This window comes from Lutra lutra, chromosome 3, assembly GCF_902655055.1.
Source record: "Lutra lutra chromosome 3, mLutLut1.2, whole genome shotgun sequence".
NCBI lineage: Eukaryota > Metazoa > Chordata > Mammalia > Carnivora > Mustelidae > Lutra > Lutra lutra.
Window position 1 is genome coordinate 97,152,970 of NC_062280.1, and position 15,275 is coordinate 97,168,244.

General features: G+C 36.3%; 1 protein-coding gene and 1 long non-coding RNA gene across 2 annotated transcripts in view; one reads left to right on the forward strand and one right to left on the reverse strand.

Moving 5' to 3' along the window:
• Positions 1-15,275, forward strand: part of LOC125095944 (uncharacterized) — a 52,797-nt gene that overhangs the window by 12,555 nt on the left and 24,967 nt on the right. The gene's annotated exons all lie outside the window — the stretch shown is intronic.
• The window catches only part of ACMSD (aminocarboxymuconate semialdehyde decarboxylase), an 85,446-nt gene that overhangs the window by 1,818 nt on the left and 68,353 nt on the right, over positions 1-15,275 (reverse strand). Inside the window, exon 9 of the mRNA XM_047722519.1 lies at positions 2,322-2,420. Coding sequence (XP_047578475.1) covers positions 2,322-2,420 — 99 coding nt within the window. The remainder of the gene's footprint in view (positions 1-2,321; positions 2,421-15,275) is intronic.

Consider the following 15,275-nt stretch of genomic DNA (forward strand, 5'->3'; position numbering starts at 1 on the left):
ATCTGTGGATATTAATGCATCTCTAAATATTTTGATCACTTCAGGGTTCTTACACAGCCTTGGACAGTGAGGGATTTGAGGCAGGGACCTCTTACTCAGGGTTCTTCCCTGAAACACACTTGTGTCATCCGCATCTTAAAAGGAAGATTTAGAAGAGAAAACTGTTTGCTTTTAAAAATAGGTTGGTACCAACTATCATTTGAAGAAGATACATTTTTGCATGTCGGATTTGGTGTTGGGTCCATGTGCTATAATCTAACAGTTAATATTGACTTTGGCAAATCACCCAGCACCTAAATCTTGTTTTCCTCCTCTGCATTTACATGGTGGAATGCATCTTCCTGTCTACCTCCCAGTGCTGCTGTGGTCATCAAATGGGTGACCACAAATTATGTGGCTCAAAATTCAAAGGTTGTAAGATGCTTCTTTTCACTACTGCCATCTAACCAGTACTTTTTCTTCCCAGAGTTACCAGTTTCTTGTCTGTTTTCCCAGCGATATCTTATGCATATATAAGCAAATACTTATATTTAGGTATATGGACTTTTTTTCACAAGTGGATAGTGTATTAAACACAAATGGAAGTACACTGTATTCGTTGTTTTGTACCTTGCTTTTTAAACTTAAGATACTTTCAAAATTGATTTTTAATTTTTTTATGGGTATATACATTCCATTGTATGGATATATTATTTATTTAACTATTATCCTGTAGATTGTTTCAGTATTTTATTATAAATAATTTTATGGTAACCTTGTATAGAATGTCATGAATTTATGAGCGTAACGTTTTCATGTAAGAGTTTTTTTTTAAACTTTGACCTTAAAAGTCATAAGCACATAAAATAAAGAACTAGAGGCACAAAATAATAATAATTATCTGGTAAAGGTCAGATCAGGAGACTTAAGGTAATTTGGTTTCAGTTTAATTTTGGTTAAGGGAACGTGGATTCTAGTTTAGAAGGAAGCGAGGAATTATGCAAAAGGATTTTGACTGAGACTTTTTTTTTTAAAAAAAGGTTATTTATTTGAAAGATAGAAAGAGGGAGCATGAGCGGGGAGAGGGGAAGTGGAGAGGGAGAGGGAGAAACATACTCCTTGCTGAGTAGGGGGCCCGTGAGCAGAGCTCAATCTTAGGACCTCTGAGTCATGACCTGAGCAGAAGGCAGACGCTTAACTGACTGAGCCACCCAGGCGCCCTATGAAGACTTTTATAAGATTCATTAAGAGTTTATATATCCCTGTGTCTTCATCTTTGGCCACCCTTGACCTCAGCTGTGATTTGCAGTGAATCCCTTAGGAAGAACTTGTTTTATTGTGGGGTATGGGTGGGATGGGAGGGGGATGACAAAGGAGAGGGGATCTGAGGACATGGATTCTGATTTTAAATTCATTTTGGTTCATAAGCTGAAGGGGCAGAATAGGCAGTGGCAGCATTGTAGTACATTTTAGTATCATTTACCCACACTAAAAATCAAATGCCAAAATTAAAAAATCGTTACTTGAGAGTTTTGGTTCTTTGAGTATTTGTTAATCAAGACTTTAATCTCAATATCCAAATAACCAGAATCATTACAATTTTTGAAAACGGTAGATTTGTTACGGAAATGTTAGAGGAAAAACTTAGACATTTTTCTTGTTCATCTAACATACAAGCATAAATACTATGATATGCTTCTCTACAGTTTCTGGTTTTGGCTCTATGAATTTAGTTGTACTAGGTTGACTTTCAGCTTTTAAAAAAATAATTTAAAAAATTTAATTCCAGTGTAGTTAACGTAAAGTTAGTTTCAGGTACAATGTAGTGATTCAGTTGTTCTACTCAGTGCTCTCAAGATAAATATACTCTTAATTCCCATCACCTATTTCACCCATCCCTCCATCTTCCCTCTGGGAACCATCTATTCTCTATAGTTAAGAGTCTGTTTCTTGGTTCGTCTTATTTTTTCTCTTTTGTTTGTTTTGTTTCTTAAATTTCACATTTGCGTGAAATCATATGGTATTTGTCTTTCTCTGACCAACTTATTTCACTTAGTTTTATATTCTGTAGCTGCAGCTGTGTCACTGGAAATGGCAAGATTTCATTCTTTTTTATGGCTGAGTAATATTCCATTGTATATATACACCACATCTTCCCTTTTATAGGGGAAGATGCCCTTTAATAGTTGCCCTTTAATAGTTCCACTATTTCTAGTAACAATTCTAGGAATATTAAGCATAATGTTTCCCTTGTTCTTTGTTGTCACATTTGAAAGTACTCTGAAACCAAAGAATTGAGTGGAAAAATTCAGGAAGAAAACCATGAAGGAAAAGACGTATACCTTTGTTTCTGCATCAAATTCTTCTATGGATTCTATCAATTTCCCAGGTTCCAGCTCCCCTAGTGGAAAGGGGTAATCAGTTCCCAAAATGACTTTATCCTGAAAAAAAAAATTTTTTTTTAAAGATTTTATTTATTTATTTGACAGAGAGAGATCACAAGCAGGCAGAGAGGCAGGCAGAGAGAGAGGAGGAAGCAGGCTCCCCGCTGAGCAGAGAGCCCGATGCGGGGCTCGATCCCAGGACCCTGAGATCGAGCCCGATGCGGGGCTCGATCCCAGGACCCTGAGATCATGACCTGAGCCGAAGGCAGCGGCTTTACCCACTGAGCCACCCAGGCGCCCCGAAAAAAAATTTTTTAACTGTAACTTGACAGAGGATCAAAGAACCTTCCCTAAATATAATTATATTTACTTATTACAAGCACTCCTATGATAAGATAACAAATCCTTTCAGTTAAGAGAAACAAACTGATCTAAAATGTTTCATTTAATGGATTCAAAGCATATTCTGACATTTTCTCCAGCAGGTGTCGCTATTGGGTTTCTTAAAGTTGCGAATCAACCTGCCCCCATCCTCCCTCTTTTGAGTAACTGAAATATATAAGAAGTAAGCATTTATTTAATAAAACATGTTGATATCTGCAGATGAAATTAAGGATTCTATATTTCTTTTTTTTTTCTAAGATTTTATTTATTTATTTGACAGAGAGAGATCACAAGCAGGCAGAGAGGCAGGCAGAGAGAGAGGAGGAAGCAGGCTCCCCGCTGAGCAGAGAGCCCGATGCGGGGCTCGATCCCAGGACCCTGAGATCATGACCTGAGCCGAAGGCAGCGGCCCAACCCACTGAGCCACCCAGGCGCCCCAAGGATTCTATATTTCTTAGAATGACACACTGCAATTGATCCCATAATTTTTTTCGGTTTTATTTATTTATTTGATGGTGGAGGGGAAGAGGACTCATGAGCCGTGGGGAAGGGCAGAGGGAGAGGGAGAAGCGGACTCCCTGCTGAGTAGAGAGCCCAGTGTGGCTCTACACTCAATGTGGGGCTCAAACTGAGACCAAGACTTGCACACTCCATAGACAGCCGACCAGGTGCCCCTGATCATGTAATTTTTGAAAACCTGCCGCAGTTGAAAAGGGAAAAAAAAACAACTGGTTGAAAAGTAAAGACAAACAAAAACCAATCCCCAAAGAATTCTAATCTCTACAAACTGAATAGTTGTCTTTTTTTTTGGGGGGGGGGGAATGATATCACTTTGAATCTCCGTTTGACACTTTGTACAACAAAGCAGTACAGGCTTGTCCATCAACAAATATATAAAGCAGTATGTCAATCAGTGTGTTAGAATCTAATTATCCTGGTCAACCAAACAGAAATGGTCCCTGTCCTCAGAGAACTCATAATGTAGTAAGTAAGAGAGGTATTAAATCAGTAATGGCAATCTATCAAAATAAAATAAAAACATTTTTTAAAACATATTTTATTTATTTGACACAGAGAGAGAGAGAGAGATCACAAGTAGGCAGAGAGGCAGGCAGAGGGAGACGGGGAAGCAGGCTCCCTGCTGAGCAGAGAGCCCAATGTGGGGCTCGATCCCAAGACCCCGAGATCATGACCTGAGCTGAAGGCAGATGCTTCACCCACTGAGACAGCCAGGTGCCCCAATAAAAACATTTTCAACCAGAAATTTTACTTCTAGAAAAATGTTCCACTACTACACATATAATAGAAATATACACAAGGAAATTAATTGCAACATTATTTGTAGCAGCAAAAGACTAGCAAACTAAACCATAGCATATCTAAACAAGAGGAATGAGGAATACTTACATATGTTGAAATGGAATAATCACTAAGTTATATTGTAAAGAGGAATAATGTTGAGGTTTTATTGTAAAGAGAAAAAGTCTACGACAGTGTATTTGCTATGCTTGTATTTCTGTTTTTTTTTTTTTTTTAAGATTTTAAAATTTTATTTATTTGACTGAGAGATCACAGGCAGAGAGGCAGGCAGAGAGAGAGGAGGAAGCAGGCTCCCTGCTGAGCAGAGAGCCCGATGTGGGGCTCCATCCCAGGACTCCGAGATCATGACCTGAGCCGAAGGCGCCCCTTGTATTTCTGTTTTTAACAAGGGACCTATAGACAAAGAAATATACTTTTGTATGTATACAGTCTATTTCAGGAATGGTACTCATGAAACAAATAACATTAGTTGCCTCTGAAAAGAAGATTAGGATTTGGAGATGGAGGAGATCCCTGCCTCCCTTTAAGAAATGTAATTCATGGGGCGCCTGGGTGGCTCAGTTGGTTGGGTGTTTGCCTTTGGCTCAGTTGGTGATCCCAGGGTCCTGGGATTGAGCCCCACATCGGGGTCCCTGCTCAGCAGGTAGAGTCTGCTTCTCCCTCTCTCTCTCTGCCCCTCCCCTGCTCTCTCTTTCTCTCTCTGTCAAATAAATAAATAAAATCTTAAAAAAAATAATTCACGTAACTTAAAATTTAGCCTTTCGAATGTATAATTCAGTGCGTTTTAGTGTATTTATGAATTTGTGTAATCAGTCCCACCATCTTATTCCAGAACATTTTTTAAAAAAGATTTTATTGATTTATTTTGACAGACAGAGATCACAAATAGGCAGAGAAGCAGAGAGAGAGAGAGAGAGAGAGAGGAGGAAGCAGGCTCCCTGCCGAGCAGAGAGCCCGATGCGGGGCTCCATCCCAGGATCCTGGAATCACGATCTGAGCCAAAGGCAGAGGCTTTAACCCACTGAGCCACCCAGGTGCCCCAATATTCCAGAACATTTTTATCACACCAAAGTTGATCCCATACCCATTAGCAGGCACTCCCCATTCCTTCCTTCCTCCCTTCCTAGTGTAAACTAATTTATCCTCTGTGTCTATGGAATTGCCTTTTCTGAAAATTCCATGTAACTGCAATTAGGTAATATGTTGCATCTTTTGTTTAATGTACTATATTCAAGGTTCATCCATGTTGTAGTCTAGATCAGTACTTCTTTCCTTTTTAGATGGAATAATATTCCAATGTATAGATGTACCATATTTTGCTTATCCCTTAGCAGGTGATGGACACTTGGGTTGTTTCTGCTTTCTGGTTTTTATGATAATGTTGCTCTGAACACCTTTTAAAATTAACATATAGTATATTATTAGTTTCAGAGGTAGACTTCAAGGATTCATCAGTTGTGTATAACACTGAGTGTTATATATATATAAAAATATATATGTATATATATACATATATACATATATATAAAAATATATATGTATATATATACATATATATAAAAATATATATGTATATATATATATACACATATATACATATATACATGTATATATACATGCACTCCTTAATGTCTGTCACCCACTTACCCCATTCCCCCACCCACCTCTCCTCCAGCAACCCTCAGTTTGTTTCCTATAGATAAGAGTCTCTTACAGTTTGTTTCCCTCTCTGATTTCGGGTTATTTTATTTTTCCCTCTCTTCCCTTATAATCCTCTTTTATTTCTTAAATCCCACATGTGAGTGAAATTATGATAATTGTTTTTCTCTGGTTGATTTATTTCACTTAGCATAATACCCTCTAGTACTCTGAACATTTTTATACAAGTTTTTACCATGAGCATGTTTTCACTTCTCTTGGATATACACTTAGGAGTGGAATTGCTGAGTCATACGGTAAGTCCATATGGTAAGTCCATTCCCACCAGAAATGCATAAGGATTCCAGTTTCTCCAAATCCTCATCAGTTCTTGTTATTATCCATCTTTTTGATTAAAGCCATCATAGTAGGTATAAAGTAGTATTTCTCTGTGGTTTTGATCTGCACTTTTCTAGTGACTAATTACATTGAACATCTTTTCATGCATTCGTTGGCCATTTTTGTCTTTGGAGAAATACCTATTCTGATCCTTTGTGTCTATTCAAGCCCATGTATTTACTTTTTTTTTTTAATTTTATTTATTTATTTGACACAGAGAGACAGTGAGAAATGGAACACAAGCAGGGGGGAGCTGGAGAGGAGAAGCAGGCTGAGCAAGATGTCTGACTCCTGGCTTGATTCCAGGATGCTGGGATCATAACCTGAGCTGAAGGCAGATGCTTAACTACTGAGCCACCAGGCGGCCAAAGCCCCTGTATTTTCTTTTTATAGTTAAATTGTAAGAATTTTAAAATATTTTCTGAATATTAGAGATTTATCAGACATAAATTTATAAATATTTTCTTCTGTGTGGGTTGTCTTTTCACTTTACTAGACATATATTTGAAGTACAAAAGTTTCATTTTGATGAAGTCTAGTTTATCTGATTTTTTCCTTTAGTTGCTTATATTTTTGGCATCACATTTAAGAAATTATTTCCTAAACCAAGGTCACAAAGATTTACAACTATATTTTCTTTGAAGCGTTTGTAGTTTTAGCTCTTCCATTTAGGTCTTTGTTCTATTGGAGTTTATTTTATTTTATTAAAGATTTTTATTTATTTATTTGCGAGAGAGACAAAGAAGCACAAGTAGGGGGAACAGCAGAGTCAGAGATACAAGCAGACTCTCTGCTAAGCAGGGAGCCTGATGCGGAACTTGATCCCAGGGCCCTGAGATCATGACCTGAGCTGAAGGCAGATGTCTGACTGACAAAGCCACCCAGAGGCCTCTATTGGAGTTTATTTTTATGTAGGGTGTAAATAAGGGGCACAATTTAAATTTTTTGCATGTGGATATCTGGTTGTGTCAAAACCATTCTTTCCTCATTTAATTGTATTGGCACTTGTATTCAAAATGTCTCTTATGCTAGTACTACACAGTTTTGACAACGGTAGTTGCATAGAATGTTTTGAAATTGGAAGTGTGAATCCTTCAAATTTGTCCCTCTTTTTCACATTGTTTTGTTTTTTCTGGGTCCATTGCTTTTATATATGAATTTTAAGATTGGCTTGTCAATTCCTGCCCCCCCCCCCCGCCCCAAAGGCACCTGTTTTTGTTTGTTTGTTTGTTTTGATAGGGATTACATTGAATCTTTTAAGTCAATTCAGCACTTCCATACATCACCTGGTGCTTATCACAAGTGCACTCCTTAATGAACATGGGATGTCTTTTCATTTATTTAGGTCTTCTGTAGTTTTCTTCAACAATGTTTTATAGTTTAGTGTCCAAGTCTGGCATTTCTTCAGTTGGATTTATTCCTAAGTATTTTATTCTTTTTGATACTATTATAAATGGAATTTTCCCCTCAATTTCATGTATGGATTATTCATTGCTAGTTTATTGAAATACAATTATTTTAAAAAAATATTTATTTATTTATTTGAGAGAGGTAGGGAAAGGGGCAGAGGGAGAGGGAGAGAGAAACTCAAGTAGACTCTGTGCTGAGTGTGGAGCCCATTGCAGGGCCTGATCCCACAACTCTGAGATCAGATCTGAACCAAAACCATGAGTTGAAAGCTTTAAGTGTGCCACTCATGTGCCCCTGAAATACAATTAATTTTTATATACTTATCTGTTATCTACAACCTTGCTGAATCTGTTTATTAGCCGTAATAATTTATTTGTGGATTCTTTAGGATTTTCTATATATAAGTTCATGTCATCTGAAATAATTTTGCTTCTTCCTTTCTAATCTGGATGCCTTTTATTTATTTTTCTTCCTTAATTGTCCTGGCTAGAATCTCCAGTACAATATTGAATGGAAGTGGTGAGAACAGAACCTTTCAGTTCACCATTAAGTTTGTTAATGTTAGTTGGGGATTTTTCACAGATGTGCTGTATCAGATTGAGGAAGCTCTCCTACTAGTTGCTGAGTGTTTTTTTATCATGAAGGCTGTTGGATCTTGTTGAGTACTTTTCCTGCACCTATTGAGATGACTGTGTTGTTTTTGTCCTAGTATGGTATATTATATTAATTTTTTTGTGTGTGTTGAAAAACTTGCATTCCTGGGATAAACCTCAGTAGGTCATGGTGTATAATTCTTTTTACATGTTGCTGGATTGAGTTTAGTAAATATCAATGGGGGAGGGCACCTGGGTGGCTCAGTCAGTCAAGTGTCTACCTTTTGCTCAGGTCATGATCTTGGGGTCCTGGGATCGAGCCTTGAGTTGGGCTCCCTGCTCAGTGGTGAGCCTGCTTCTCCTTCTTCTGCTCTGCCTCATGCTCTCTCCCAAATAAATAAATGAGTGAAACCTTAAAGAAAATAAAATTATTAATTTAACCTCTTTACTTGTTAGAGGTCTATTCAGATATTCTTTTTCCCTTGAATCAGTTTCTGTCATCTTTCTAGGAATTTCATTTCATTTAGCTTATCTAATTTGTTAGTGTGCAATTGCTCATTGTTTCTTCTTATAATTCTTTTTATTTCTATAAGGTCTATAGTAATGGCCTCCTCTTTCATTTCCAATTTTAGTAATTTGAATCTTCTCTCTTTCTTGGTCAGTTTAGCTAAAGGTTTGCCATGTGAGCTTATCTCAACCAAATTTTGGTTTTGTGATTTTCTCTATTTTTCTATTCTCTATTTTTTTCATATCTGCTCTGATATTTATGATTTCCTTCCACATGCTCACTTTGGGTTTAGTTTGCTTTCCTTTTTCTAGTTTCTTAAGGTGCAAGCCTAGACTATTGAGTTGAGATTTTTCTTCTTGTTTACTATAGGCATTTTGCAGCTATAAAGTCCCCACTAAGTACTGCTTTAGCAGCACTTCATGAATTTTGGAATATTATGTTTTATATTGTATTTGTCTTAAATATTTTCTAATTTTCCTTGTGATTTCTTCTCTGTTTACAGGTATGCTCTTTAGCATTTCTTGTATAGCATGTCTACTAATGATGAATTCTCTTTGTTTTTGTTTGTTTTGAAATGTTTTAATCTCTCTTCATTCTTGGAGGATACTTTTGCTGGATCTAGAGTTCCTGATTTACGTTTTTTTTCTTTCAGTGCTCTAAATATGTTTTCCACTGCCTTCATGGTTTCTGATGAGAGCTAAGGGTAGAGCCATAGAGAACATCAACATTGCAGGTGGAATGGTTGCCGAAATGGAGGGTAGAGGGAAATCCCCACAAAAGAGGTAGAGACAATGATTGAGGTGGAAGGAAAGCCAGAAAAAAGTGGTATTAGAAAAAAATGCAGGGGTGCCTGGGTGACTCAGTCGTCAAGCGTCTGCCTTCAACTCAGGTCATGATCCCAGGGGTCTGGAATTGAGCTCTATATCAGGCTCCCTGCTCTGCAAAGAGCCTGCTTCTCCCTCTCCCACTCCCCATGTTTGTGTTCCCTCTCTCACTGTCTCTCTTTCTGTCAAATAAATAAATAAAATATTTAAAAAAAAGAAAAATGCAAAGAGAGATATTTAAAGTTTTTAATAAGTAATGCTTTAGAGAGCATAAAAAAGGTAAGCACTGAAGAGTATCTATTGGTTATGCCATCCTTATTAAGTGTATATCCAGTGGAGCGACAGGGAGAAAAACAGATGAATTGTATGAAAAATAAATGAATAGTGAAAAAATGGCAAGTGTCTCTTAGCTTGGGTGCCCTTCTTCTCTTTTATTGCTGTTCTATTTGTGCTACTTAGGCAGTCTTGTCTGTAAACAAAGATCTAGCTCCTAAGCCTTGAGTCTTGAGTATAGGTCTTCCTGCTGGACTTTGCCCCTCAGCTATCTCAAAGGCAATTAAAATTCAATGTTACCTAATATTGAAGTCCTGATCTTAATATTTATTCTGCATCATGTTCGTTCTCATTCTCTCTCTTGTTCTCATTTTCCCACACTCTTACTCTCTTTCCCATCCCTGTCCACTTGTATCCTGGATATCTTCTGTTTGCTTCTCCAGATCCACTCTCCATTCTTCTTTACTGTTTGTCCCCTGGAGACTGACCAATGTGAATACTCCCTTGATCTTAGGCTTCTAGTTGAGTTTGGCTAATAGATAACATGGGTAGCAGACTGGAGAGTAGAAGGAAAGTGTTTATGTTTCAGGTCCCTTCCTGTGAAGTTATTCAGCTTAGCTCTACCTAAAAGTCTCTGCTCTTGTTATGCAGACCCTTTCACAGAGTCCTATCTTGAAGTTTTGGCCTAGAATGGAAATGGAGCTTTCCATACCTTTATAAGTACTCCATTTATTTTCTTGTAGTTTTCCCAATTTAAGCTTACCATCTTATTTTTTGCTGGAACCCTATTGTCACAGTGTGTACTAGTTATACCAAACTTTATAGTTTCCTGAATTTACTGGGTTGATTGCATCCAGCCCTGAACTCTCCTGCTTTTGATTGATTGACTGATTGATTGATGTGGTGGATACCTCTTTGTTTTGCCAAAATTTCAAACTGATAGGAATGTTGCAGGGTAATTTAGGGATCTGCTATTTAACCTTCACCCAGATTCACCAATTTTTTACATTTTGCCCCCTTTGCTTTATCATGTTCTTTTTATGGATAATTGTGTATATATGCATATTTTTCTGAACTATATGTAAGGTGGAAAATCATGGCTCCTTACATCTAAACAAATTAGTTTATTACCTAAGAAACAAGGACATTTAAAAAATATAATCACAGTACAGTTCTCAAAACAGAAGTTAAAATTAATATAATGCTATTATATTATTCCTAGTCCATACTCAATTTTGTCAGCTGTCCCAATAATCTTTTTTCCTAGTCTAGGATCCAATCGATAATCACATTAAATTTAGTTGCTCTGAAGTTTCTCTTAATTTAGAACACTTTTTTTGTTTGTTTACTCTTGACCTGGATTTTTTTGGAAGAGTACAGTCTAGCTATTTTATAGAATGTCCTTAAGTTTGTGTTTGTCTGATTGTTCCTCGTGATTACATATATTATCTATTTTTGGTAGGACTCTTATAGAAATGATATTGTTTTTTTCAGTACATCATATTATGGGTGCATGACACCAGTATGTCCTAGTATTGGTGATGTTTAATCATTTAGTTCAGTTGGTGCCCACCTAGTTTCTCTACTATAAAGTTACAATTTTTTTCCCTTCATGATTAATAAGTAATTTGTATGGAGACACTTTAGGATCACATAAGTATCTTGTTCCTCATCAAACTTTTACCCACTGGTTTTATCATATTTTATCAGTAATGATTTTCTAGCTCTATAATTTTTTCTACACTCTTTAATTCTAAGGAAGAGATTTTATTACATATACATGCTTATTTATTGAAATATATATGCTCATGTATTTAGTCACATATATTCTGCACCCATTTATATATTTATATCATTCTGGACTTTATTTTATTTAGTGGGTTATAACCCATTCCTGTCATTGTTTATTTTTGATGAACAGATCATAAATTTGATCAGTGTGAATACCTTCAAGTTGTTCCCTGTGTCCTCCTGTTATTTCCCCACTATTTTTAAAGTACTCTCAAACACAGGTTGTTTTTCTAGCTAATTTTGTACTTTCTCTGTTCTGGAATCAGCCATTTCTTCAAACAGCCCAGTTTCCCTATTGTGAAAAATGGTATCAATAAACTAAGATCTGGGCAGAATGTGGAGAAAATATTTTCAGAATTGCTGATACATAGTACTGCAAAAAGTAAAGTTAGCTAGAATTATATATATATCTATATATATATGTATATATTAAACATTTTATTTATTTATTTGAGAGAGAGAGAGTTTCAGAAGTGGGGAGGGTCAGAGGGAGAAGCAGACTCCCTGCTGAGCAGGGAGCCTGATGCGGGACTCGATCCTGGGACTCCAGGATCATGACCTGAGCTGGAGGCAGTTGCTTAGCCAACTAAACCACCCAGGCACCCCTAGAATTCGGTATATATATATATATTTTTTAAAGATTTTTTTTATTTATTTATTTGACTGACAGAGATCACAAGCAGACAGAGAGGCAGGCAGAGAGAGAGGAGGAAGCAGGCTCCCTGCTGAGCAGAGAGCCCGATGCGGGACTCGATCCCAGGACCCTGAGATCATGACCTGAGCCGAAGGCAGCGGCTTAACCCACTGAGCCACCCAAGCGCCCCAGAATTCGGTATATTTTTAAGGTAATAATTACATAGATTAAAATATAAGATTCTTAAGTATTCAATTTGGTAAGTTTTTTTCTTAATTTGGTAAGTTTTGACAAATGTATATACTCATACCCCTATCAAGATGCAGAACATTTCCATCACCCCAGAAAGTTCTCACATGTCCCTTCACTTAAGATTGTTTCTAGTTTTTGGCTGTTTTGAATAAAGCTGCAATGAATGTTCTTGTAAAGTCTTTTTGTGGATATATGTATTCATTTCTCTTGAGTCAATATCTGGGAGTATGTAGGAGTGTGTTCCATAGCAATATACTGAAGTTTTGTTGTGCCATATCCTTTGCAATGCAGTTTTCAGTCTCTTTGTTTTTAGCACTCTAGTGATGTGTGTGGTTTCTCATATTACATTTCCCCAGTGAACTAATGATGTGGAGTATCTTTATCTATTTACTTATTTTTACCATTTTAAAGAACATATTTCCTTTTAGTTTTTTCTTTTTTTTTTCAAGTCTTATTGAGATAAATTAACATGGAACATTATGTTAGTTTAAGGTGTACAACATCATATTTGACATATGTATATATTGCAAAATGATTACCTCTGTAAGTTTAACATATATCACCTCACATAGTTAAAAATATTTTTTCCTGTGGTGAGAACTTCTAAGATCTACTCTTTTAGCAACTTTCAAATACACAGTACAGTGTTGTTAGCTATAGTCACCATGCTGTATATTACATCTCCAGAACTTATTTATCTTACAACTGGATGCTTGTATCTTTTGACCACTTTGACTCGTTTCCCTTGGTATCTTTAAACATGTTTATTGGCTAGTTGTACATCTTTTGCAGAATGGCTATTGAAGTCTTTTGTCTATTTTTAAGTTGGGTCATTTGTTTTTTTATTACTGAGTTGTAGTAGTTCTTTATTTTAGATGTAAGTCCATTGTCCTACAGGTATTTTATGAATATTTCTGCCATTCTGTGGCTTGCCTATTCACTTAATTTTTCTTATAAAGAGAGAATTTAATTTGATGATGTTTAACTTGTCTTTTTAAAAATGTTTACTGTTTTCTGTGTCCTGTCCAACAAATTTCTGTTGGCTACCATGTTAAAGAGATACTCTTCTATTTTTTTTTTTTTCTTGAAGCTTTATAGTTTTAGCTTTATGTTTAGGTATATGATCCTTCTCAAATTATATTTTGTTTATGGTGTGAGGTAGAGTCAAATTTCATCCCTCCCCCATATGACTACCTACTTATGCCAGCCCCATTTGTGAGAGGGCTTTCCTTTTCCCATTTAGTTGTTTTTATACCTTTGTCAGAAATTAATTGATCATATAAAAGTGAGATGTTTCTGCACTCTTATAGTCTATTCCATCCACCTATTTACCTGTTCTTATGCCAATACCACATTGTTTTGACTGCTATAGCTTTATAGTAGCTCTTAAGTCAGTTAATGCAGGTCTCCAATTTTACTTTTCTTTTTCTAGATTATTTTGGCTCTCTGATGCTTTGTATATCCCTATACATTTTGGACTCAGCTTGGATTACATTGAATGTATAGATTAATTTTGAGAGAATTGTCATCTTTTTTTTAAAATTGATTTTATTTATTTGATAGACAGAGATCACAAGTAGGCAGAGAGGCAGGCAGAGAGAGAGAGAGAGAGAGGAGGAAGCAGGCTCCCCCTGAGCAGAGAGCCTGATGCAGGGCTTGATCCCAGGACCCAAGGATCATGACCTGAGCCGAAAGCAGAGGCTTTAACCCACTGAGCCACCCAGGCTCCCCGAGAGAATTGTCATCTTAACAATATTGAGTTCTTGGATTCTTAAACACTGTTTATCTTTCCATTTATTTGGGTTCTTAACAATTGTTTTCAGTCATATTTTATAACTTTCATTGTGGAGGTATAGCACATCAATTGTTGTTTATTTCTGCATACTTTGTGGTTATTAACACAATTGCTAATTGAATTGCTTTGAAGTTTTATTTTTTATTATTTTTTAAAAGATTTTATTTATTTATTTGACAGAGAGAGCACAAGCAGGGGGAGCAGCAGACAGAGGGAGAAGCAGGCTCACAGAGCATGGAACCCAACATGGGGCTTGATCCAGGACCTTGGGATCATGACCTGAGCCGAAGGTAGATGCCCAACAACTGAGCCACCCAGGTGGCCTTGAAGTTTTAGTTTACAGTTGTTTGCTCTTAGTATATGGAAAGACAATTGATTTTTTAAAAAATTGCCCTAATGGGGGTGCCTGGGTATTTTAGTTGATTAAACATCCAAGTCTTCATCCGTTCAGGTCTTGATCTCAGGATCAGGGCTTGTGAGTTCAAGCCCCATGTTGGGCTCCATGCTGGGCATGGAGCCTACTTAAAAAAAAAAAAATTGCCCTCATGTCCGCAATCTTGCTAAATTCGGTTATTAGTTTTAGTAGTTACTTTGTATGGTTTTTAAAAATTTTTGCATAGACAATAATGTCATTTGCTAACAAAGACAATTTATTGCTTCAACTAATTTGTATGCCTTTATTTCTTTTTTCATCTTTCTATACTAGCTAGAATCTCTAGTACAATGTTGATTAGAAGGGGTGAGAGTGGACATCTTTGTCTCTTTCCCTATCTTAGGGAATAAGTGTTTATTTCACCATTAGATAGGGTAATAGCTATAAGTTTTTTGATAATGCTCTTAATCAGATTGAGGGCATTCATTCCTATTCCTTAGTTTGTGAGAGTTTTTTTTAAAAATCAGGAATGACTAATTAATTTTGTCAAATATCTTTTCTTCATCTATGAAATAATCATAGTGTTTATTCCATGAATATGGTAAATTACATTGATTTTAAGAAGTTAAGCCAATCTTGCATTCTTAAAATAAACCCTGCTTGTTCATGATGTATTATTTTAAATTATTGCTGAATTTGATTTACATATATATGTATG